Source organism: Rhinopithecus bieti, unplaced genomic scaffold, assembly GCF_001698545.2.
Source record: "Rhinopithecus bieti isolate Rb0 unplaced genomic scaffold, ASM169854v2 scaffold_41913, whole genome shotgun sequence".
Lineage (NCBI taxonomy): Eukaryota > Metazoa > Chordata > Mammalia > Primates > Cercopithecidae > Rhinopithecus > Rhinopithecus bieti.
Genome location: NW_016818964.1, coordinates 1,569,078 through 1,591,980, shown reverse-complemented (window position 1 = coordinate 1,591,980; position 22,903 = coordinate 1,569,078). Strand labels below are relative to the sequence as shown.

Genomic DNA, 22,903 nt, shown 5'->3' with positions numbered 1-22,903 from the left:
AGGACCTGACTAGTACGATGGTGCTGTGACAGAGAGCATGTGACATTTGTCAGGGAAATAGCTCTGGCTGGACACCTTGCCTGCCTCCCGCTGACAGAAGGTGGAGAAAGCTCATAAAAGTTTGGTGTGAAATCTGGGGAGAGAGGGGAGGTATTGTTTTCAGTGGCAGGCCTGGAAAAAGGGGGCATTTGCTGTCTCCAAATAATAGTGTTCTGTTTCCTTCCAGCCCTCTCCTCTGTAGCGGTCAGGGTTATGTTTTGGCCTGAAAACCATTGTTTTGCATGGGTCTTTCTGCTGGCTCTTGAACAACGGTTTCTCTCCCAGAGAGCCTGCGGTTTCTCCCAGCCATGGCTCACACCACGTGCCAGGCGGCTAAGTGAGGTGCATGACACTGTAATGCCTCAGTAGCCCCAGTGGGAGGATGACCAGAAGTGACCATTGTGGGTGGCACCCACCTTCAGGATGGGAGTGCCTGTGACCTGCAGGCCACAGGAGACACAGTGGGGTCTGCATGCAGAATCACATTCAGGGTGCCCTGTTTGTCTGGGTGCTCAGGCCCCTGCCCTGCTCCACCCCACACAGCCCCTTTTAATGTCTTCCCCCAGTCTGGAATGGAGAATCATGTACAGTTCATTGACCCTGGAGGCTGGAGCCTGGTTGCTTTGAATCCCTTATTCTATATTCATTCTGTTCATCAGGGAGGGGATGGGTTGTTGTTGGTGTCTGCTCCAGGGAAGCTTCCCCAGCCCTTCCCAGGGCTCTAGCGTTTCCCCTACCCCTTGTTGGGCTTGGGACACTGCGTTTGACCAGCTTGCACATGGACTGTGAGTCTGATGGATCCTAAGTGTGGCTTGCCCTGTGCACCACTGCTGGGCTCTCAGCAGTCTTGAACGAGCTGGCACGTGCATTTGGAATAAGTTTGTGAACAAAGTCCCTCTGCTGCCCAGCCAGCCACTTCCCCTCTTGGGGGGCAGCCATCGGTTCCAGTGGCCTGGAGCCTTTCCAGGGGGTTCTGTGGGACTGAACACAGACAGTCTTCCTTGCTACACAGCCCCTGTACAATGGGGCTGTACGGTATGCCCTGGAAGTGATCTCATCTTAGTCTTTTGCAGGCAGCCTCATTCTAATGGCTGCTTGTTAAATGGCCTTCCTCTCCTTTACCAAGCCAGCTCTCTACTGGTGTACACCTAGGGCGTTTCTGATCATGTTTTAGAAGCATGGTGTAGTGAATAGCCTAGTACATGTATTTTTGGGTACACAGGTGAGAAATTCTGTAGGATAAACAACTAGGAATCGGGATGCTGAGTTTGTGCATTCTGAGTTTTGGCTGTTGTCCAGTTTCTCTCTGCAGAAGCAGTGCCCGTTACACTGCCACCAACTAAGGACTGGTCCCTTTTCCACCACCTTCGGAAGCGTCTCTAATCAGTTGACCTTGGCATGGAGTCACAGTGTTGGAGGGTGCCAGGATCCTGGCAGTCTCCTCCTCTTGCCTGTTGGTTTTGCCGCGGGGAGCTCTAGGCCTTGGGAAGGGTGCTGCCTCACTTGGCTTGGCCAGACCCTGAGTCTGGGCCATCTTGCCCCGTCTGGTGCTGTGTTCTCACGCTTCACTTTTCTCTTCTGCACTCCATGTCTGACCACCCCAGCCTGAGCTCAGGGGTTTAAATATTGGCTCGCAGGAGCTAATAGGCCTAGAGGCAGATTGCATCAGAGTTTTCCTTTTGCCAGCTCTACCAAATCACAGAGATCACTGTATAAAAGATGAAGGCAGCCTATCAGTTCTTCCTGAACAGCAAGGTCCAGCACACATACCCCTAAGGCCAGCACCACATCTGACACACCACCAAGACCGCATCCCTCCCCAGCTCCATCCTGTGGCCTTGCAGGCTGCTGGACTGGTCACTCCATAACCCATCGCTGTCCTTGTCACTTCCCGGCTCAGGACCCTGTTGCTTTAGAGTCAGGTCCAAACTGACCAGCTGGTCAGTTTCCTCAGCTGACCCGTCTCCTGCTCTCTACCTTGTCCTCACCTTTCATGTTGAGACTGCCGTCCGCCCCAGCCCTGCTAGGCCCTCGGCAGGCCTGCAAATGTGCTGGGCTCCCCCACCCCAGACCTCTGCTTTTGCTGTCCCCTCTGCTTGGAGTGCCCTTTCTCCCCCGGCCCATGCCTGTGGCCCTTTGTGGTTTATATCACCAGCCTCAGCAGGCTCCTCCCCAGCCCCCAACCCTGTGCCCCCCACACCCACACTTCCCTGCTCCTTTTTTGCTGGTCAGTCCCACGCCTCTCCTTTGCTCAGCCACATGGCTGCCACTTAGTAGCCTCTGGGAGGGTGGGGAGAATGCGATTGCTTGATTGTGAATAGGTGACATCCATCACCACACACGCGCACACACACACACACTCACATATTCTTACACACACACGCACTCACTCACAAACTCTCACACACACGCATTCTCACACATGTGCTTCTCAGAGGCTGCCACTCTTTCTGCTCTTGTACTGTCTGGGAGGCCTCAGGCTGAGTGCTCAGACGTGGGAGATTTCTCTGGAATACAAATGAGGGTTGCTTAAGACCCAAGTGTCTGCTGATGGGAGAGCTCAACTCTCCCAAGGGGCCGTTTTAGAAAAGTTAGGAAAGGGCCGGGCGCGGTGGCTCAAGCCTGTAATCCCAGCACTTTGGGAGGCCGAGACGGGTGGATCACGAGGTCAGGAGTTCGAGACCATCCTGGCTAACACGGTGAAACCCTGTCTCTACTAAAAAATACAAAAGCTAGCCGGGCGAGGTGGCGGGCGCCTGTAGTCCCAGCTACTCGGGAGGCTGAGGCAGGAGAATGGCGTAAACCTGGGAGGCGGAACTTGCAATGAGCTGAGATCCGGCCACTGCACTCCAGCCCGGGCGACAGAGCGAGACTCCGTCTCAAAAAAAAAAAAGAAAAGTTAGGAAAGAAGGAGTGAGGAAATGCCCTCACACACTAGGACTGAATCCAGGAGAAACAGACCGCAGGGAACCGCAGCCTCAGAGGACAGCTTTGCCTGGGCTAGTGGTCGGTGCCTGTCGCCAACGCGCAGCTGTCCACGGCCCATCAGGGTATGCGTCCAGCTAGCTTCCCTCCCTCACCTGTGGTGGGCATGGATCTCGCTGGCTTGCAGGCGACTGGGGTGCGTGCAGTGACCGTGCCGTGGTTGTGCTCTGAGGACAGCATTCCCTGGCTCCTGTGTTTGAATGTCTCTGGGCCTGGGGGGCATCTGGCTCCATTCGGGGACCTAACAGCTCTGTTTTTGGTTTGTTCCTCACATCACAGAATCAAATAATCTAGAACTTAAGAGGCAGAAAGGATGTTATAAGTGAGTTATTCTAGCCCACGCATCTTACAGATGGGAAACTGAGATATAGATAACTTAAGTGACTTTCAGAAACACACATAAAGTGAATGGCAGTTCTCGGACTTGTAACCCAAGTTTCTTGACTTGGCATTTGTTTCAACTTGCACAGTGCCCTAGGACCCATGCATTGGGGTTAAGTTAGCCAGGTGCAGCTGGACTGTGAAAAAGATTATCTGACAGTGACGGGCAGGCAGAAGCCTTGGCTGACTGTCAGAGACTGTTACATAGGTTGCACACTGCACAATCCAGTGGTAGGCTTTGTGAATGGCACCTTGGGTAACTAGGCTTGATGGTCCTGTCCCAGCGCACAATGGATGCTGCTGCAACCTTCTTTTGGCTCTTGGGAGCCCACCTCCAAGGTTTACCTGCATGCATCTCCAACTCCGACCCTATGCCAGCCTGGCCGCCTGGCACATTCTGTTGCACCCAGGCCTAGTGTGGATTTCCCAGGACTGTCTGTGGTGTGTGGTTTTCTGTAAGCTGTAATCAACAGGCAGGTGTTCTGGGAGGTGCCAGGAAGGCTTTGCCTGGGGGATGTTCGGCTGGCCTTGGTTGATGACAAGTTAATCAGCAGGGGTTAGTTTCACGGTTGCAGTGGTCTGCCAAGAGAGTTCATTACTTGTCCTTCCCAGAAAGCATTGCTTAGCCTACCTGCCCCTGCCCCCGCCCCCATCCGCATGTGACCTGATCTCCCAGGGAGAGGCTTTGCTTTCTGCAGAACCACACTTTCTGCCTTCAAAAGTACAACTGCTCTTGACACTGGTGTATCTGTTAGTCCTCCCCCTGCAGGGGCCACTCCTTCATTCAGCAGCTGCCCTGGGAGCCCTCCTGTACGTAAGTGCAGTGCTGGCCCTGACACGCTTTTCCCCCTGTGCCATGCGGACCCTCCTCACAGAGGTCCTGTGGACTGTGGCCTTCAGTTATGTCACGTATTTACTGTCCTAAGGGGTGTGTGTCTTCCATTTGCTTACATCCGTCTTGCTTCAGGGCTGGGAAGAGAAGCAGAGCCTCTGGTCCAGCTGTGGCTTTGAGAAAACAAGGAACCAGTGAGGACCGTGGGTTGGGAGGAACAGTGGAGATGGAGCTGCAATCTTAGCTCTGCCACGCTCCCTTGTGACCCTGGCCTCACTGCCACTTCCTTTTCCCTTTCCGAAAAGTTGGGGGGGTGGACGAAGGGTCCATCTGGGTTTTGCTAGTTCTGACCTTCTGTGCCTTTCCGTCTGGGAAAGGAAATTGCAAACTAGACCTACTGTTTTTTGTTGGATGCTCTACCTCATGCTGACCCCAGATGGAGCACGCCCGGCCTCCCTGGACTGCCAGGCTGGCGGCCTCGCCTTGGGGTAGCGAACATGAGAAAGGCTTCCCTTTCCCCTGAAATGCTGCTGAGCAACCCTGGCCCTAGTTAGAGTTGAGATGCTTTTCATTTCACCAGGCCTTCTATGCCTTGGGTCTTTGACTGGAGGGCTGTGGAGCCAGAGGCCCTGGGTTCGGACCCCATCTTGGCCACTCCTGGCAGGGAGAGCCCTGGCCACCCACTAGGTGCTCTGAGCCCTACTTTGTTTTCTTTTTTCTTTTTATTTTATTTTGAGACAGGGTCTCACTGTAACACCCAGGCTGAGTGCAATGACGTGATTACGGCTCACTGGAGCCCCAAACTTCCCGGCTCAAATGATTCTCCCACCTCAGCCTCCTGAGTAGGTGCACACCACCACACCTGGCTAATTTTTAATTTTTTTGTAGACACAGGGTCTCGCTATGTTGCCCAGGCTGGTCTTGAACTCTCAGACTCAAGCAAGCCACTTGCCTTGGCCTCACAGAGTACTGGAATTATAGTCATGAGCCACTGCACCTGGCTGGGCCTAGTTTCTTTGATTGTCAAATGGAGCTGCTAACGGAATCTACATAGGGTTGTTTTGAGGGGAAATGTGTCCATTCCTGCAAGGTATATAGGTCTGTGACCTGTGCTTGGTGAGCATGTTTATGACTCACCCTGGAATCTTGGCAGGACCCCCGTCAAGATGCCAAGGCTTCAGGAACCAGAGACTTCCAGGGTTTCACTTGGCGCTGGGTACAGAGAAGCTGGTGGAAAGGCCAGGCCTTGTGGCCCTCAGCTGGGCCTGGCTGTGCTCTCAGGAGGAGTCAGGGGAGTGAGATTGTGCTAAATGAGCCCAGGATCACTTCCATTCCCATGAAAGCCCCTAGGAGTACTTTTAACAGCCATAAGGAAGTAATTTCACTGGTGTTAATGGGGTGGCCGAGTGTTAACTGAACACACAGGCCCTGATGCAGTGGATCCTCGAGTCGGCCGGGAAGTTTCCTCTGGGCGTGGCACGCTGGATTTGCCTTGGTGCCGACCCGTAGCTCCCTCTGGAGCCAGATGGTGGTCAGGATTCTAGAATCCTGTTGAGTTCAGTACAGGAGGCTGTTGTTATCCCCAGCCAACGCTGCTGTGGCCATGGTGGAGGTGACGGAATTGTGCCCCCTCTGATGCTTGATCTATTCCCCGTGGAAAGCTGGAGTCCCGAGAAGCAAACTCCAGGCAGGCCCACGCTGGCGTTCAAGCCTGTGCTTGCCGTTTGTTTGTTTGTTTGTTTGTTTCCTGAGACAGATTCTTGCTCTGTCACCCAGGCTGGAATGCAGTGGCACAATCTTGGCTCATGCAACCTCTGCCTCCCAGGTTCAAGCGATTCTCCAGCCTTAGCCTCCTGAGTAGCTGGGATTACAGGCACCCACCACCATGCCCGGCTAATTTTTGTATTTCTAGTAGAGATGGGGTTTCACCATGTCGGCCAGGCTGGTCTCAAACTGGCTGGTTTTGAACTCCTGACCTTGTGATACTCCCGCCTCAGCCTCCCAAAGTGGTGGGATTACAGGTGTGAGCCACCGTAATCCCTTTTATTATTGTTTAATAGCCTTTTATTATTGTTTTGTTATTATTATTATTAGATGGAGTCTCATTTTATCACTTAGGCTGGAGTGGAGTGGTGTGATCTTGGCTCACTGCAACCTCCCATGTTCAAGTGATTCTCCTGCCTCAGCCTCCTGAGTAGCTGGGATTACAGGCGTGCACCACCACGCCCGGCAATTTTTGTATTTTTGTAGGGGGTTTTCCTGTGTTGGCCAGGCTGGTTTCAAACTCCGGACCTCAGGTGACCCCCCTGCCTCAGCCTCCCAAAGTGCTGGGATTACAGGCGTGAGCCACCATGAGCCACTGTGATATGTCGAGTTCACTAGTGCTCAGCTTTCAGGTGCTCCCTAGCCTTTCTGGGGATTCACAGAGGTTCAGTCATAGAGCCCGTGTTTCTGTAAGTGACCAGGTGCACTGCAGTGGTCTGGGGTTTGCCACGGGAACGGCTGATTTTGAATCCTGGCAAAGCCCCCCAGCTGGTTGTGTTTGACCTTGAGCCAGTCACACTGCCTCTCAGAGACTTGGTTTCTTTATTTATAAAATTCGAATAAAAACAGAGGCGTTTGCTCTGTAAACCATGGCGCTGCTCTGAGAATCAAATGCAATATTTTGTGTGACTGCCCATGTTGAACCAGAAAAGTGCTACACTTGTATACTGTGGTGGATCATTATGATCATGATTTAAAACATCCATGCCTGAAGAGCCAAACCTTGGGGTCTTTTGTATTTTCATTTCAATTTATGCACCCAAGAGAAGTGAAAACGTATGTTCACACAAAAATTTATACACGTGTGTTCACAGCGGCATTGTTCCTAATAGCCAATAAGTGGAAACAACCCAAATTCTATCCAGTGATGAATGGACAAACCAAAGACGCTACCCCCATGCTGTGAAGCACTATTTGGTCTTAAAGACGAATGAAGCACTGCCGCACACAAGGATGCATTTTAAAACACGGTGTGAGCAAAAGGAGCCAGTCACGAAGGACCACGTGTCTCATGGCTTCGCTTAAAGGAAATGTCCAGAATAGGCAGATCTACCCAGATAGAAAGTAGACGTGTGGTTGCCAGAGGCTGGGACTTGGGGCTGAGAGTGAAAGGGAATGGGATTTCCTTCTGACAGGATGAAAACGTTCTAAAATTGAGCTGATCGTTTACACAACTGTGTTAATATTCCAAAAACCCTTGCTTTGGGGTAAACTGCATAGTGTGTGAATGATATCTCAATCAGGCTGTTTTTAATAAAAATCCTATGAGGTAGGAACAAGTACAATCTCCATTTACAGGTGAGGCCCAGGTTCACAATGAGGAAGGCCCAGTTAACCGGGCCTGGAGGCCTCCAGCTCCCTGGCATGCAGCCCCTTCACGCCATCAACCCTTACTCTACAGAGAAGGGAGCTGAGGCCCAGCAAGGAGGAGAGGTTTCCAGGCTCTGTGTGGAGTCTTTTCTTCCCTTCCAGCCTCCCTACCCACTGGAGGAGAGATTTCCTAAGCAACGTGTGGAGCAGGACCTTCCCAGCCCTGCCATGGAGGTTACCTTCAGGCCATGCAGCCCAGTGGACAGAATTTCAGCCCCTGGGTCCTGAGTGAAGGAAGGCGCAAGCTGTTAGGATGGGCAGGGCAGATCCCGGGACTTTGTCTCTGACCAAAACCTCTCAGAGTCTCAGGGTCCTGAGAAAAATGGGGAGAAGCCCTGCCACCCTCACTGTGCTGTGGGGGACCCCCAAATATGGGAAGGTGCTGCAAGACCTGTCAGGACTTGCTTTGCGCGTGGCCGTCCCTGCTGGCTTAGGGGGTCAGTCCAGGCCCCTGGGCCTCTGGCAGGTGGGCCACGCACAGCCTCTCCTCAGAGCACAGGCCTAGGGCAGATGGGGGCCGGAACTCACAGAGGTTTCCAGTTTCCATGATGTCCACTTCATCTGTTTCTTTTTCTGTCTTGCACTTTTGGGGTCACATTTAAGAAACTGTTGTTTAATCCAAGGTCACGAAGATTTATGACTGTGTTTTCTTTTAAAAGTTTTATAGTTTGGGCCTTTACCCAATAGGGTTTTTATATTGAAAGAAGCAGTGCTTTTGAAAACGCTTTTGTCCAGCAGTGTGCATATAGCAAGTCCCAGGTAAGTGGCCACTGCCTTTATTTTTAAATGATTACTGATAATGATCATTTTTATTTATTATTGTTATCCTTACTATAATTAATCTCTCGTTGTGTTTCCCATCTGGGTAGCTGGCTCTTGTTTCTTCTTGAAAGATAGTGTTGGTGTTTGAATCCATTTCTGGCACACCTAGGGGTGCAGGGTAGAAGGGGAAGATCTGGTTACCTGCCTCCCATTTCCCCCCAAGACTTTGTGTTATGGGAAATTAAAAATATTTGAGAAGAGAGAATGCCGCAACGTGCTCCCAGGTACCACCTCCCAGCCTCATGCGTCAGCAGCTGCAGCCACTCTCATTTCATCTGTCCCTCACCTACTTCTGTCCCTGCCCCCGACCTGGATTGTTTTGAAACGCATCCCAGATTCCTGTTTAATCTGTAAGTCCTTTTCGAGTTGCATCTCTGAAAAATGAATGCCCTGGAAGGTCACTGCCTGGAGCCTTGGCTGCTGGTGGGGTTGGAGGTGGGGGGTTGCGTTGCACCCCTGGCATCAGCAGGAGGGTGGGCATGGGCCAGAACCACAGCCCCCTTCCATGGGCACAGCTGGCTCCCCTGGGGTCAGCGGCACGGGGCAAGGCAGGGTGAGCCGAGACCTTGTGTCAGGTTTGGCCCTAGGAGCCTAGGTGTTGCAGGGTAATGAGAATCCTTTCATTTTTGTGTCTACAAACTCCTTTTGCATCCGTGATCTCCATGATGCCCACAGCAGCTACCTCGGGTAGGCTTTATTCAGAATGGACTTTACCCAGGACGAGTCTCAGAGGGTTAACTCCAGACACAGACTCAATGTCAGAGGCAGAATCTGAACTCAGGACTCTGACAGCATTTTCCATTAGAAGGAGCAAATCCCTGTGTCTCACCCCCTGCTCATTTCCTGCCTGTGAGGATGGAGGAGGAAAGAGTATCTCTGACGTTCATCTCGTTCTGCTCAGATTCTCAGTGACAGCTTAGCAAAGGGCCGGTTGTCCCTGTTGGCATCATGCCATGGGCTTGGGGCCTCTAAAAAGCCTGAGGGAGCTTGTGCTGTGGGCAGGCACCATGATGCTCTGCCCCAGGTGTGTTCCAGCCCTCATCCTGGCGAGGGCTGAATGTCTACTTAGAGCCAGGCTGCCCTTGTTGGCTCCAGGATCCCACTCTTGGTGTCCTTTAGCCAGCAGACCCTGCGAGGGAACACGTGCTTACCATTTGCTGTGGAGACGGCTGTGCCTTTCTTCCTCTTAGTGGTGATAAATGGTGCAGGGTGCTCACCCACCCAGCAGATTGGTAATTCTAAGAGACCTGTGAAAAATGCACGAGGCCCTCAGTATAATAGATAAGCTGGAAAACTTGGCACAAAGTCTGCTTGTGGATAGCGAGGTAACTGGAAAAACTCTTTGCCCTCTCTGTCCCCATCCTAGAAGAGATCGTGTTTAGGAAGAATTCTTCTGTTAATACCGATGCTTTCATCCCCAGTCAAAAGCTTGTTGGCGCCTGCTTGTCAGATGTTTTTCCCTTTGGTTTCATGTAGCCTCTTTCCTCATGAGTTTGGCTTAACTTCATGTCTTAATGAATCTGAGTTCTCTCTTTAAAGGTCACTGTCCTAACGCATAAACATGGAATCAGAATCGCCCTCATTTATTCAGAACTGAGCGGAGACTGTTCTTGGAACTTTGAGGGGAGGAAGGAGCATGTCTGTGTTCTAAGCAGCCTCAGTTGCTGAGGGAGAATTGACTCGTCCCATCCATGTGCTCCGCTGTTGGCCCCCTTTTGGAAAGAAGGCAGCAAATGCATGGGTGACCCTCCCGTTACCTGGAATGCCTCTAGCTAGTGGTCCGTCCCGTTCTAGAACAGCTCTCCTGTGCAGCCTTCAAGTTTACCTTTACAAATACACTCTTCATTTACTCAGTCTGTTTATACCCTTAAAACTAGAGGCCATCTTTACAGAGACCCTAAGGGCATCTGCAGTACTCTTCATGTCACAGATATGGAGACTGAGATGCTGAGAAGCCAAGCAACTTGCCCAGCGGTGACTCTGAGAGGTGATGACACCGGGCACCTGGGTTTCTTGACTCCTGGTCACACAGCCTTCCCACTACACCAGGCTTCTTCTTCCTGGTGTGTTTAGGGTAGGGGAATGAGGACAGCCAAGTGCCTTTAGCTCATAACCGAAGACATGAACTTGCTGGCCAGGACTATAGATCTGGTGAGGTGAAGCGGAGAAGGCTTTTGATCATCCAAGTATCTGCTGCACCCCACATAATGCCCAGAGCACTGTCAGGGATGTGAAGTCTCTTGAGTGGATGACCTTTTAATATTGGCATTTCTTTTTCTTTCTTTCTTTTTTTTTGGAGACAGGTTCTCACTCTGTTGCTCAGGCTGGAGTGCAGTGGCATCATTGTATATTGCTGCAGCCTCAGTCTCCTGGGCCTGAGTGATCCTCCCACCTCAGCCTCCCAAGTAGCTGGGACCACGGGCTTGTGCCACTGCACCTATTAATGTTGTGCTATGAATATGATTTCATACATATGTGTGAGTCTCGGTGGGGAGGGCCTCATGAGTGACCTGCTCTCGTGGAAGCATGGACTGCGTTTGAAAGGACAGGCTCTGATGACGGAATGGTGCCGAGAGGGGTAGTTGCCCATGGAGAGCCCCCAGGTGAGATGAGGGATCAGGTGCAGGTGCTTGGGTGAGGCTGAGACTGTCAGGTGAGAGGCACTGGGCGTGGCTGCTTGGCCCCAGGGCAGCTCTGCATAAAACCTTCCTTAAGGAGACGCTTTGGCTAGTCCCCACGCTCTGTGTGGGGGGCCGACGTGGGCTCTCCCGCATCAGTGCCTGGTCCACTGTCTACAGGCAGCAGGTTGGTGGCCAAGTGGCTTGCTGACAACTGGAGGGAGCTGTGACGCTCCTGCCCCACATCTAGGTCCTCACACTTGTGTGCAGGGAGAGGATGGCTAAGGGGTAAGGACAGTCACAGGCGTGAGGACTGGAACGCCACGCGAGGCCTCCCCTAGGTTATGCCAGCCACGCTGAGGTCAGAGGAAGTCTTTAAACCTTCAGACCGACAGACGGAAAGGAGCCCAGGGCCAGACACTCTGCCGCGAAATCCAAGGAGAGACCGATTTCAGAGCAGAAGTGGGAATATGAGTCTCTGGTTTTTGTGTTAAAAGTGGCTTTTGGCTTAACAAGTGGTCACTAGGACCAAAATAAGTTCACTGAAGAAAAGTAATTCTAAATGACTGTTTCCTTCTGTCCATAATATTCACTAGGAAGGCAGCACTGGGGTGTGTTTCCCCGGCCTGTGCAGACCTCACTGACAGGCTGCGGAATGGGTGAACGGAGGGCAGGGGGCTGGCTGGGTGGAGGAATCACGCTGGTGTGTCCGTTTCCTCAGACTGTCGTAACCAAATATCACAAACTGGGAGGCTTAACACTGCGGGAATCTCCCAGCCCTGGGGGCCAACAGCTCCAGTCAGGGCGTCAGCAGTGGCTCCCTCCCGAGGCCCTGAGGGTGAAGCTTCCCTGCCCCTCTCCCGGCTTCTGGTGGGGGTGGGCACCTTCCGCCCTCCTTGGCTTGTAGGTGCGTCACTGCAGTTGTCTGTCTCCATGCGGCCTCCTCCCTGTGTCTGTGTTCAGATTTCTCTCCTAAGAAATCCAGCCAGGGGATTGGGGTCCACCCACATGCGGCATGACCTCGTCCTAACTCCATTCCATCCACAAAGACCCTGTTTCCTTATCAATAAGGCCACGTTCACAAGTGCCAAAGGGTTAGGACTTGAGCGTATATTTGGGGGACACAGTTCAACCCGCAGCAGCTGGTTGAGGCCTTCTTCAGGCCAGCTTTTTCCCTGAGATCCCCCACTCGTCATGCCAGCGTTCCAGTTTTGTCCTTAGAATCATGGAGGTTGAGAGCAAGGGTGGGCTCCTTTGCTATGTCAGCTCGGGTTGGTCTGGCCCCCCAGGGTGGTGTGGGATTCTGCCTGTTATTTTATTGAGTTCTGTTCTGGACAACAGTGTCTTCCCCGCATGTAAGGGTTATTTCCCTAAGAAGATAGTAAGTTCCTTAGAGACTGGTTTTTGTCACGGGTTCTCTTGCATTTTCTTCGTGCCTATCCCAAAGCTAGCAGGTATGGAGGTGCAGTACTTGAGGAGTGCCGGGTGGCCGGTGCCCACCCTGTGGCATGTTTCTCTCCGCCACACATTCCCACAGACAGTCTGATGACTCCTGGCCTCATCCCCCTCTCCCGGCCCTGCCTCAGAGTCCCTATCAGTGTGGGGCACGGGGCCGCCACTCCCAGAGGAGCCAGCGCCTGAAGTGGATCTGCTTCCGGGTGAGGTTTTGTGCGGAGTCAGGCAGCCTGCCCTGAGCCTGGTTGAGGTTTCCTTGCTGTCTTCCGCGTGGCACTCTATTTCTGAGTTTGGCCTGGTCAGGCCTCTCTCTCAGATCTCCGGGTGATTGCTCGCAATGCCCCAGTGCTGGAATGCACCACCCTCCACCAAAGCCAGGGCTGGCGGGTAGGACAGAATGGATGTGTAGAGGGCACGAGGGGTGAAATGCTACCTGGCCCTTCGCCCACTCTAACCAGAGCAGCGTGCTTCCCTTTCAGGAGTACATCGATGCCCACCCTGAGACCATCGTCCTGGACCCGCTTCCTGCCATCAGAACCCTGCTCGACCGCTCCAAGTCCTACGAGCTCATCCGGAAGATTGAGGCCTACATGGAAGGTAGGGACACGTGTGGCACCACATCCGTGGCAGGCGGCCATCTTTGTGGTCACAAAGTGGCCACGGCCTGTGGTGTGGAGAGAGAGGGGTTTTGTCTTTTTAAGCACTTTGGGGCAGGAAGCATTTGAATTCCATGGGGCAGGAAGCATTTGAATTCCATGGGGCAGTCATTCTGGGGAAGTCCTTGCATTCTCCTGTGACCAGCAGTGAGGAAATGAAAGCCTCAGGGTGCTCTTGCGGAAAGGGGTTCTGAGGGTTTTGTTTTGTTATGTTGAACCCATGGGTGACATTGAAGTGTCCCGGTAACACAGTGGCTGGAGAGCAGGAGTGTGTGTAGACAGCTCAGCGGCAGGCAGGCGAGTGGAGTTATGTAACTGGGCAGAGGGCACAAACAGAAACTGAAGGCCTTAAATCAAACACGTGGAGATGTAATGTGGCTGCTGGACCTCACGGGTCCACTCTGTTCTGGAGGGCAGGGGCCTCCCTCTTCGCTGCAGCGCCTCCCCTGCCAACTGCAGGCTCCTGTCCCTGAGGACTCACCCCGACCCCTCCTCACCCCTGGGGCAGGCAGAGCCAGAGAACTCAAGGCTGCATTCTCAAGGTGTTTATGTGAGAAAGACTTTGTGGAGAGACTCCTGTTAACAGTAACCTTTTAGTTCACTGCTTGGTCCAAGTGTGCCCTCCTGAGAGCTCTTGTTTAATTTTAAGGAAAAGTGCTTGGCCTGGACCCTCAGGCATTGTGAGGATTTATCCTGGGGTCAAGGAGGCAGCCCCTGCTCCCTGCCCTACAGACCATGATTGAGGCCTAACTTGGCTGCCTTGAACGCTGACCTGAATGGTGACTTGGCCTTGAGCATAATTTCCTGTGATGGTGACTGGTGGGACCAGCGGGTACCTTTTGGCTCACAACTCCAGAGGCAGACCATCTGCATGGGAGTCTGAGACCACCACTTATTGGGTATGTGTTGTGTTCCTGCCTTTGGGTTGGGCCCTCTCCTTGTATTCTCCCTTTTGGTACACTTAGAAGTGGGCATGATAAGCCTTCCCATTTTACAGATGAATCCCAGAGGCTCTGAGAGGTTAGCAGATGTGCCATGTCACACAACATTCAGGTGGCTGGGCCAGCATCCAGCCAGGTCTCTCTGACTCAGGCTCCCTGGCCCCTACTCCTGAGCTTGACTTTCATGTCCATGGCCAGAGGGCCCTGGATCTAGAAGAACCTGAAATGGGTACCACTGAGGACCCTGGCCTGGAGAATGGGTGAGTCCTTGGTTCCCTCTCTAAGGAATGTGCCCTGCAGAAGAGCTGACTGCTGGATCTGGCTGTCCTGGAAGGGCTCCTGAGGCTTCTTTCCCAGAATGCCTGACACATTGGTGGGTGCAGAGAATGGGGGTTTTGTCCTGGTGCCCCATGTGGGCAGGCTTTCTTAGCACACGCCAGCAACGTTTATTTGCTGCTGGGCCTGGAGTGATTGGCCTCTGCTGTGCACTTCCCCTCCCTTTGCACTGTCTTCCTGGAGCCATCCAGAATCCCAGATGGGAAGAAAGAGCTGTACATTCCCTTCTGGGGTCACCTTCATCTCAGTCTGCCATGGGTGAAGGTTTGGTCAAATGTTGGGTAAGGGAGTCAGCCTCTTTCCAGAAGGTATGCTTGTTGGACACTGCCTGTGTGAAGAGCAGAAGGCTGTATTAGAACATGAGAAGGCCCAGTTAGTGGAAGAAGGTGGCAGACCAGCAGCCGCATCTCGTGTCCCGGACAAGTCCATTTGGAGAGTGACAAGTTTGGATGGGATTCAAGACGGTGCTGCTGAAGGGCGTTTTGGAGCCTAAGGCACAGGCTCTGGAGGGAGGCAGCCTGCCTGTAGGTCCCAGTCTGGGCTCTTGTTAGCCACGTGGTCTCAATCAAATCAATCGTTTGAGTTCTGCTGGTGTTCTGGAAGATGTGGGTGATACTTGGTTCAGCCATGGGGTCAGGGGTCAGGATACCTGGGATGATGTCTGCAGAGCACTTAGCATGGGACTGGCCCATTGGGTCACCCGGGAACAGCAACCGCTCCAGCTGCTCCCACCATGATGGCAGGACCCCAGCATCCTAATTGAGTCTTCACATCCTAGATTTTTAGGAGTAGAAGACCAGGGCTTTGGGATCAAGAGTGAGCCTGGGCCCGGGGTGTGAGCGTGTATGCTGTGTTCAGGAAGCAGGAACCCAGTGATGATGAGGTGGACCGTAGGAAGTCACATGCCGAGAGGCAGGCCCAGGAGGTACCTCCATTGCCCCCTTGCCTGGCTCGGAATTGGGCCTCTCCTGGAGGCAGTTAGGAATCAGGTCAGGAATTTCAAGCAGGGTATGTCCTAGTTCATTGGGAGATTAGAAAGTTCAGGAGCTGCGCGTAAGGGGGAGAGCTGTGGGTGTTCCAGGAGAGGGCCCAGTCCCCAACAGGTCCAGAGAGAGAGAGCTATTGACCAAACCCTAACACACGCTTGGTTCTAGATCAGCAGGAAGTGTAGGGTGGGTGGGCCATGAACGTTGCACCCTGGATTTTCCTTATCATGCACCCCATGCCTGGGCTTGTATTCTTCCAGGAGGGCCGTCAGAGGCTGGGACTTCCTGGAGCCCTTTCCTGACTCCCAGTGGCTGTCCATTCACCAGCACTGCTGGGTGGGTCCCTGCTGCATGCCCCCACAAGCTGCAGAGGCGGAGAGCCTTCCTGAGAAGCATACCCTGGGCCCCCCTCCTCCACTCCCTGCTGTTCCTGGAGGCACTCAGCCCTTTCAGGCATACTGTAAATGGCCATAATTACCCTTGAAGTTCCCTCAGATAATCACAGCAATCCAGTGACATGCTTTTGTGTTGGAAGAAGGGGCTTGGCGAGACTTCCTCCGGTTGTCGCCCTCCCTGGCACTAAGGCTGCTGTCTCTGTTTTCAGAGAATCTGGACAGCTGCAGGGAAAATAGAGCTGCAGCTCTGTTCCCGGTGGGGGATGGGTGGGCGCTTCAGGACTGCTAGGATCCTCATTGATGAGCAGGGGGAGGGAGATGACCAGAGCCCCTGCTTTGCAGTGGGGTTGGGCAGCTGGGCCATGGCACAAAGGGAGGCTCTCCCAGGAATAGCAGGCAGAGCCCTTGGATAAGGGTCTGTGCTTAGGTGGGCCATCTGTCTCCCTGCAGAGCATCAGCCATGGAGGGCCTCTCCCACCCCAGCTCTGCATCCAGGAGACAGATGAGGCCTGCTGCTGGGATCTCCCAGCCCTGCTGTCTCCGGGCAGCCTTTGTGAGGTCACTGCCTTCTCAGCTCCACATTCCCAGAGCTCATCCTTGTCTCATTCAGAGCCTGGAGGGGAAGCAGGGTCATTTCTCTGCCTCAGCTCTGGCAGCTTCAAACCCACCCACTTAGTATCAGTTAGCATTCAAATTACTTTAACAGCAGACCTAAAATCACAGTGGCTTAAATGTGACAGAACTTCCTTTCTCTCTGATGTAAAAGCCCGGAGTTAGGCCATCCAGCATGGGTACAGGGCTGGGACCCTGGCTCCTTCTAGCTCCTTATTCTTCTGTAGTCTGCCCATCTGGTCCTGGGTGATGGCTGTATTTCCAGCCCTCATATCCAAGATTAGGATGGAGAGGACGACTAAGAAAAAGGAAGCAAATGAGAAGAAGGCCTAGTTCTCTTTTAAGGAGGGGTTCTGGAAGCTACAGGACCAACATTGGCCAGAATTAGTCACATCCTAAGCTGCAAGGAAGTTGGGAAATTGAGCAGCCACATGCCCAGCTAGAACTCAGGTTTTATCACTGTGGAAGAAGGGCTAGAATGAGTTTTACGGGAGCACTAGCAGTCTTCCATGTTGTCACCTTCCAAAACATGGGTCCCTGCCTGAGGACCTACCTTTCCCATGACTGAACGACCTTGGAATTTCTCCTCTGGCTGGGGCTTTGGCCTCAGTCTGTGACCTCGGCAGCAGTCCCCTCCCTGTAGCAGCCAGCATCCTGGCTTGCAGAATGACCCACCCTAGCATGCCAGGGCTCCAACTTTCCCTCATAGGTGACTGCTTCTGGGAGGCAGCCATGCCTATACCTATACCCACGTTCCTCCCCACACCCACACCCACTAGGCAGAGGCACAGGCAGCAGTGAGCTTAGATTCAATTCAAACCAAGCACTTAATTCTTCCTAGAAATTAAGCATTCCCTGGTGCAGGCCTTGGGGAGGGAGGGAGGAGGCTGCAGTGACAAACATTGAATTTGCAGACTCTTTCTCCCATCAGCAGCCCACTCTGCCACCCAGGGCCAGGGTCCAGAGATGGAAGCCCCGAGGCCAAGGCGTGGCTGTGCCACCCCAGGCTGAGCGATTCTGGGCAAGGCTCCTGCTGGCTCCCGAACTGGCTGAGAAGGCACCATGTGTGAGAAGGCACTTGGGCCGTAATTGCAAGGCATGGGTTTGTGTCCCTGTCTGCAGGGACAGCAGGTCTCAGACCATTGGGCAACAGGCTGGAGAGGTCCTTGAAAGCCCTGACTGCTTTGGGGTGACGGGCTCTCCTGTTCTCCTTTTCTTAGAAGCTCTCTCACACATCTGCTCTAGGGGTGACAGATGGCCTGTTTGGGATCCCAGGCCTCCCTGGGGACAGGGGTGCATACCACAGATTGAATGCTTCTGCCTGTGGTTTTATGAGAATTTAATCAGGGCTCATCTTAGAGGCCATTTGAAAGCTGGGTTGAAATTGAGTACTGTAGATACCAAGCAAAGAGAAAGTAACATTCCTTAGAGCCTGGAGAAATAATTCCCCAGAAAGCTTCTGCCTTGCAGGTGGGTGTTTGTGATTGGTGGGGAGTTGCTCCCAGAGGCAGGAACTGACTGTCAACCCTCGGGGAGCTGCAGTGGGGTGGGGGTTTGGAGTCAAGGCCTCAGACCCTGCCCATTGCCCCCCCCCCCCACCCCACCACGCATTGTGTGGCCTCTCCGAGCTGTGCGTCTGTCAACGCTTAGGCAGGTGCTTAGCGTGCCAGGCACTGGGTTAAATACTTTACAGATAGTAGCTAATTTAATCCACTTAATGACCGTATGAGGAAGGTTCTGTTATCACCTCCAATTTAGAGGTGAGGATACTGAGGGGCTTTGAGCTTAAGTTACATAAGGTCACAGAGCTACTGGGGGCAGATTTGGGATCAGAACCCACACAGTGTGGGTCTGCTCTTAGCCAGTGGTTCTCAAGCCCAGCCTCTCACCCCTTTGTGTACCCCTCCCACGCCCCTAGCTCCCCTGTGGCTGATGGGAGAGGGACTGAGGCGAAGATAGGTAGGGTTGGGGCTGTGTGCCTGCAGGTGAGTTCTGCCCAGGCTCTCCTGGTGCTGGTGGCATGGCCATCGTCCCTGGGGGTGCCCTCTGGGGTCCAAGAAATGACACTTGAGGGCAGCCACACATGATGGCAGGAAAGAAGGACCTTGTTGCTAACGAGGCTTCCAATCTTGGCCCCTCGGGGGACCGGGCCAGTCACTCTCCCCTGAGTTGTTCGCTCATCTGGGAAGTGGGTTGCCAGTGCCTCGGTCGTGCTGAGTGGTCATCTCAAGTGGTGGCGCCACCCCAGATTGGGCAGAGCAACCCCTCCGTGTGTACCTGCCCATGCCTCCCCCAGTGTCAGCCTGCCCAGACCGTGGGGCTGAGGTGAGGGGACAGCGTGCCCAATTGAGGGATCCAGAATGAGGGAGAACAGGGTGCCAGGGAGGTAGAGGCCTCTCGGGGGAGGCGCTTGGCTTGTGGTTCCCTTTCCTGGACTTAGGCGATGTGTGGGAGCACCACTGTTTTTGTTTTCACATCGGCTATTGCCGCCACCCAGGCTGAGACCCGCCCTTTGGGTGCAGGGGAGGCTCTGCAGAGCAGGATCGTGCTTGTGGCTCCCATGCCCCAGGGCAGCTGAGTGCCAGCTGTGGACCAGGCCGGGTAGGTGCCTCGCCGGCATGAGGTGCAGCTGGGACCGAGGCCAGCCCTGGTCTGAGTCCACATGAGCCTCCTTCCTGGCACGTGCCGTGTGGAGGCCAGTGCCCTCCCCCAGTCCGGGAGTCGTGGGGTGAGGAGGAAATGGTGCCCCAGAGCATGTGGGACCAGGTCTGGCCTGCGAAGGTGGCTCCTCCTGTGCTCGAAGCTGCTCCTTCCCCCAGCTGCAGGGTTCCCCCTTTACAGATGGGGGTGTGGAACCTTAGAGGGGTTGTGGTAACTTAGTTGAGGTTTCAGAGCTGGTGCATCTTCAAGCTGAGCTCTGTGTTGATGCCAAAGCTCACCCTGTTCCCTTACAACAAACATCTCTTTTACAGCTGATTCTCAGAATCCCTCCCATCTCCCTGCCCTTGGCTGACCCTTCCGTGTGGTCTGCTCCTGTCCTCTGGAGCCAGGGGCCACCTGTGCAGCCATCCACGCATTCACATTCTAAGATGAGGCTGTGTCAGCCCTCAGGGACCCGGGAATCCTGGAAGCATCAACTGAGTGCCGGCCAGGCTCTCAGTTGAGGCAGCAGAGGCCAGGAGATGTTCAGGTCAGGACAGGGCCTCAGGGAGCATGCCCCCAGGTTCACCCTACCCCGTCCCTTTTTCTGCACCCCCACAACCAAAGCCAGGTCCACATCAGGCCCACAGGCCTACTCGCGGCACTTTCCGTGCCATCTCTTCCCTGGCCTAGCTGCAGCAGGGTGTCGGGGGGTCCCTGGAGAGTAATGAGAGCCTCCCCACTCTTCCTCTGGCAGCCTCACCCCTTTGTCCCACCAGGGCTGGGGGTTGTGCCTGGAGGACAGTGGCCCTGGAGCCTGGATCAGCTTTTTCTGGAGAGGTTGTCAGGCCCAGGCCTCCTAAGGGCCCTGGCAGAGATGAAACAGCTGCTGGGTTCTCTGCCGAGCTCCTCATTTCCACAACTGTGGCCCAGGGCACTGGTCTGGAGGCTCCCAGGAGAGACTCACAGGAGTGAACTGAGCTCTTCAGGAGGCTGGCTGGCACCCTGCAGGAGAGATGCACCTTCATCTAGGGAAGAATGTTCCTGTCTGTTCACTCAGAGCTTAACCTTGCTGGGCCTTTAAGACCATGGCAGGGACCCATTCTCCAGCAAAACAAGAAGGCCCCTCCACCTGGGCGGACAGTGCATTGTGAGTTTCAGACCACACCCTGTGTGCTGTGACCCTGTGAATCCTGTGTTTCTGAACTTGCATTTAGTGCTAAAGGCAGCAGCCCCTGGCGCCCTGATGGTAGGCCTGCAGTGACCCCCATGAGACCAGACCCTGAGAGGCATTTGCTCCCCTCTGTCCATTCTGCCCAAACGCCCAGCCCCGTGTTTGCACATCTGTAGCCTAGGTTCATTTCCCCAGACAAGAATGTCTTCAGGGTGACCCATCATGTAACACAAGTGGGCTTATAAAAATCTCTTTATTGGCTACTAGATGATGTATTCTAGATTTATTGTAATAAAGTTCACATTGCACAGGTATGTTTAGTGTAATTTTTATTTTTAAGAAATGTTGACAGAGTTGCAAAGATAGTACACAGAGTTCCCATATACCCTTTGCACAGCTTTCTCCAGTGTTAACATCCTGTCTGACCGTGGTTATCTAAACCAGGAAGATCACATTGATAGCTATTCAGTAATTGAAAGGCCTCAATGAATTCAAATTTCCCCAGTTGTCCCACTAATACCCATCTTCTGGTCCAGGATCCAATCTTGCTGTTGCTCTCTGTGGTCTCCTGCCATCTGGGATGGAGCTTCAGGTTTTGACCTTGACACTTTGGAAGAACCTCGACTGTTTATTTTGTGGAGTGTCCCTCAATTCGGGTTTATCTGGTGTTTTTGTGACTAGGTCAAGGTCATACATTTTCAGCAGGAACACCACCCAGCAGTGCCAGTCCCTCCCTAGTGTGTCATATCAGGAGGCGCATGAGGACAACGATGTCTTCTGTCTGCTCAGCAGCAGTTATTTGGTTAAAGTCCACCAGGCTTCTCCACTCTACATTTCTATGTTTTACTTTGTAGTTGGCAAGAACCTTCTTTTTTTTTTTTTGAGACAGAGTCTCGCTCTGTCGCCCAGGCTGGAGTGCAGTGGCCGGATCTCAGCTCACTGCAAGCTCCGCCTCCCGGGTTTACGCCATTCTCCTGCCTCAGCCTCCCGAGTAGCTGGGATTACAGGTGCCCGCCACCTCGCCCGGCTAGTTTTTTTATATTTTTTTTTAAGTAGAGACGGGGTTTCACCGTGTTCTCCAGGATGGTCTCGATCTCCTGACCTCGTGATCCGCCAGTCTCGGCCTCCCAAAGTGCTGGGATTACAGGCTTGAGCCACCGCGTCCGGCCAAGAGCCTTCTAAGAAGATTCTTCGCAGACTCTCTCTCATACCTTTGCCCTTCTCTTGTAACATCCATGGATGGGTCTTGCCATTACTACTGTGGTATTTACCGGACAGTCATCATACAGAATTGTAAGAGCTGTGTCCCAACCACCCCAGTTACCCTGGAAAGTGACAGGATCCCCTTGCAGCTTTGCAGACATCCACAGGGCACCAGGTGGCACCTTGTGGAGTGTCAGCATAATCTCATGTGTGAACAAAGGGAAAGGCAAAATAAGGAAAAGAGAAAAGTGTCAGATATATTGGAGAATCAGGATTACATGTTTATTTGCTGCAGGACTTCTCAGAGCCTTAGTAATGTGTTAATATGAATCTTTAGTCCAGGGCAGTGTATTGAATTTCATCACCGATTGTAAGATGCACTGATACTTTATATTCTATAAAAAAGAAAAAATCCTAAGGAGGTTGTGAAATATCGATTATGAGACACATCTTAATTTCAGAGATGGAAAATATGGAAAACATGCCATAGAATCAGTGAAATTCTGCAGAATTTAGCCTTTTTCCATCCAATCAACTATAGAGTCCCCTCCTCTCTTTGGGGCTTCTCTTAAGAGACTGTTGCACTCAACACACTCAGGAATTCCCTGACTGGGTGCCTCCTGGCCGCCCTCGCTTCTGGCGCTGCACAGGTCTGTTCTTGAGCTCCCTGTATTAGTGTGTGGGCCCTAATTGCTGGTACTTCTTGAATCTGTTTAACTCCAGCCTCACTTCCCTGAGGCAGCCGCTGTTCATAGTTTGGAACTTATCCTTCTAGACCCTTCTTATTCATACATGTAGAGATATATGTGCACTTTTAATTTTATTTTTTCATTACAGTAGGCTCTGGTGCAATGTGTGCATTTTAGAAACAGGGTCATTTTACCCACGTCCTGATACAGCTCTTTGTCCCCCCTGAGCATGTGTCTTGCTTGGCTTCTTTCCATGTCGGCCCATGAAGATGAGGGGGATCAGGTCTGCCCCTTTTGCTGGCAGCATAATATTTCCACACATGAATGAATGAATCCTAATTTATATTGGACCCGTAAGGTCATTCCAGTCTTGTTTGGATTTTTTTTTTTAAAACGAACTGGGCTGTAGTAAACAGCTCCCTGAGTATTTCTGTATAATTAATCCCTAGAAGTGGGATTTCTCAGCCAAAGGTTATAAACATTCCTCACTTTGGCACATCTCACTGGATTGTCCTTCAAAAAGTTTGAGCAAATTTCACTCCTGATGGTGCCAGTCTGCCTGCGGAAACCATACCCAGCTCGTCTGATGTATGTTTGTCATTATTGGCACAACTGAGTGTCCCATCGTGGATTCACTGGCTCCATTTGCATGTCTTGTATGAACGAATCTTTGCCTGTTGTTTGCCCATTTTTTTTCAGTTGAGTTGTTGGTCTTGTTGATTAAT

The 22,903-nt window shown here is 52.8% G+C and overlaps 1 protein-coding gene across 2 annotated transcripts in view; it reads left to right on the top strand.

The window, feature by feature from the left end:
• The window catches only part of ITPK1 (inositol-tetrakisphosphate 1-kinase), a 182,341-nt gene that overhangs the window by 115,528 nt on the left and 43,910 nt on the right, over positions 1-22,903 (top strand). For both annotated transcript variants that reach the window (XM_017857903.1, XM_017857901.1), the window contains one exon: positions 13,026-13,143. In XM_017857903.1, the coding sequence (XP_017713392.1) occupies positions 13,026-13,143 (118 nt within the window). The remainder of the gene's footprint in view (positions 1-13,025; positions 13,144-22,903) is intronic.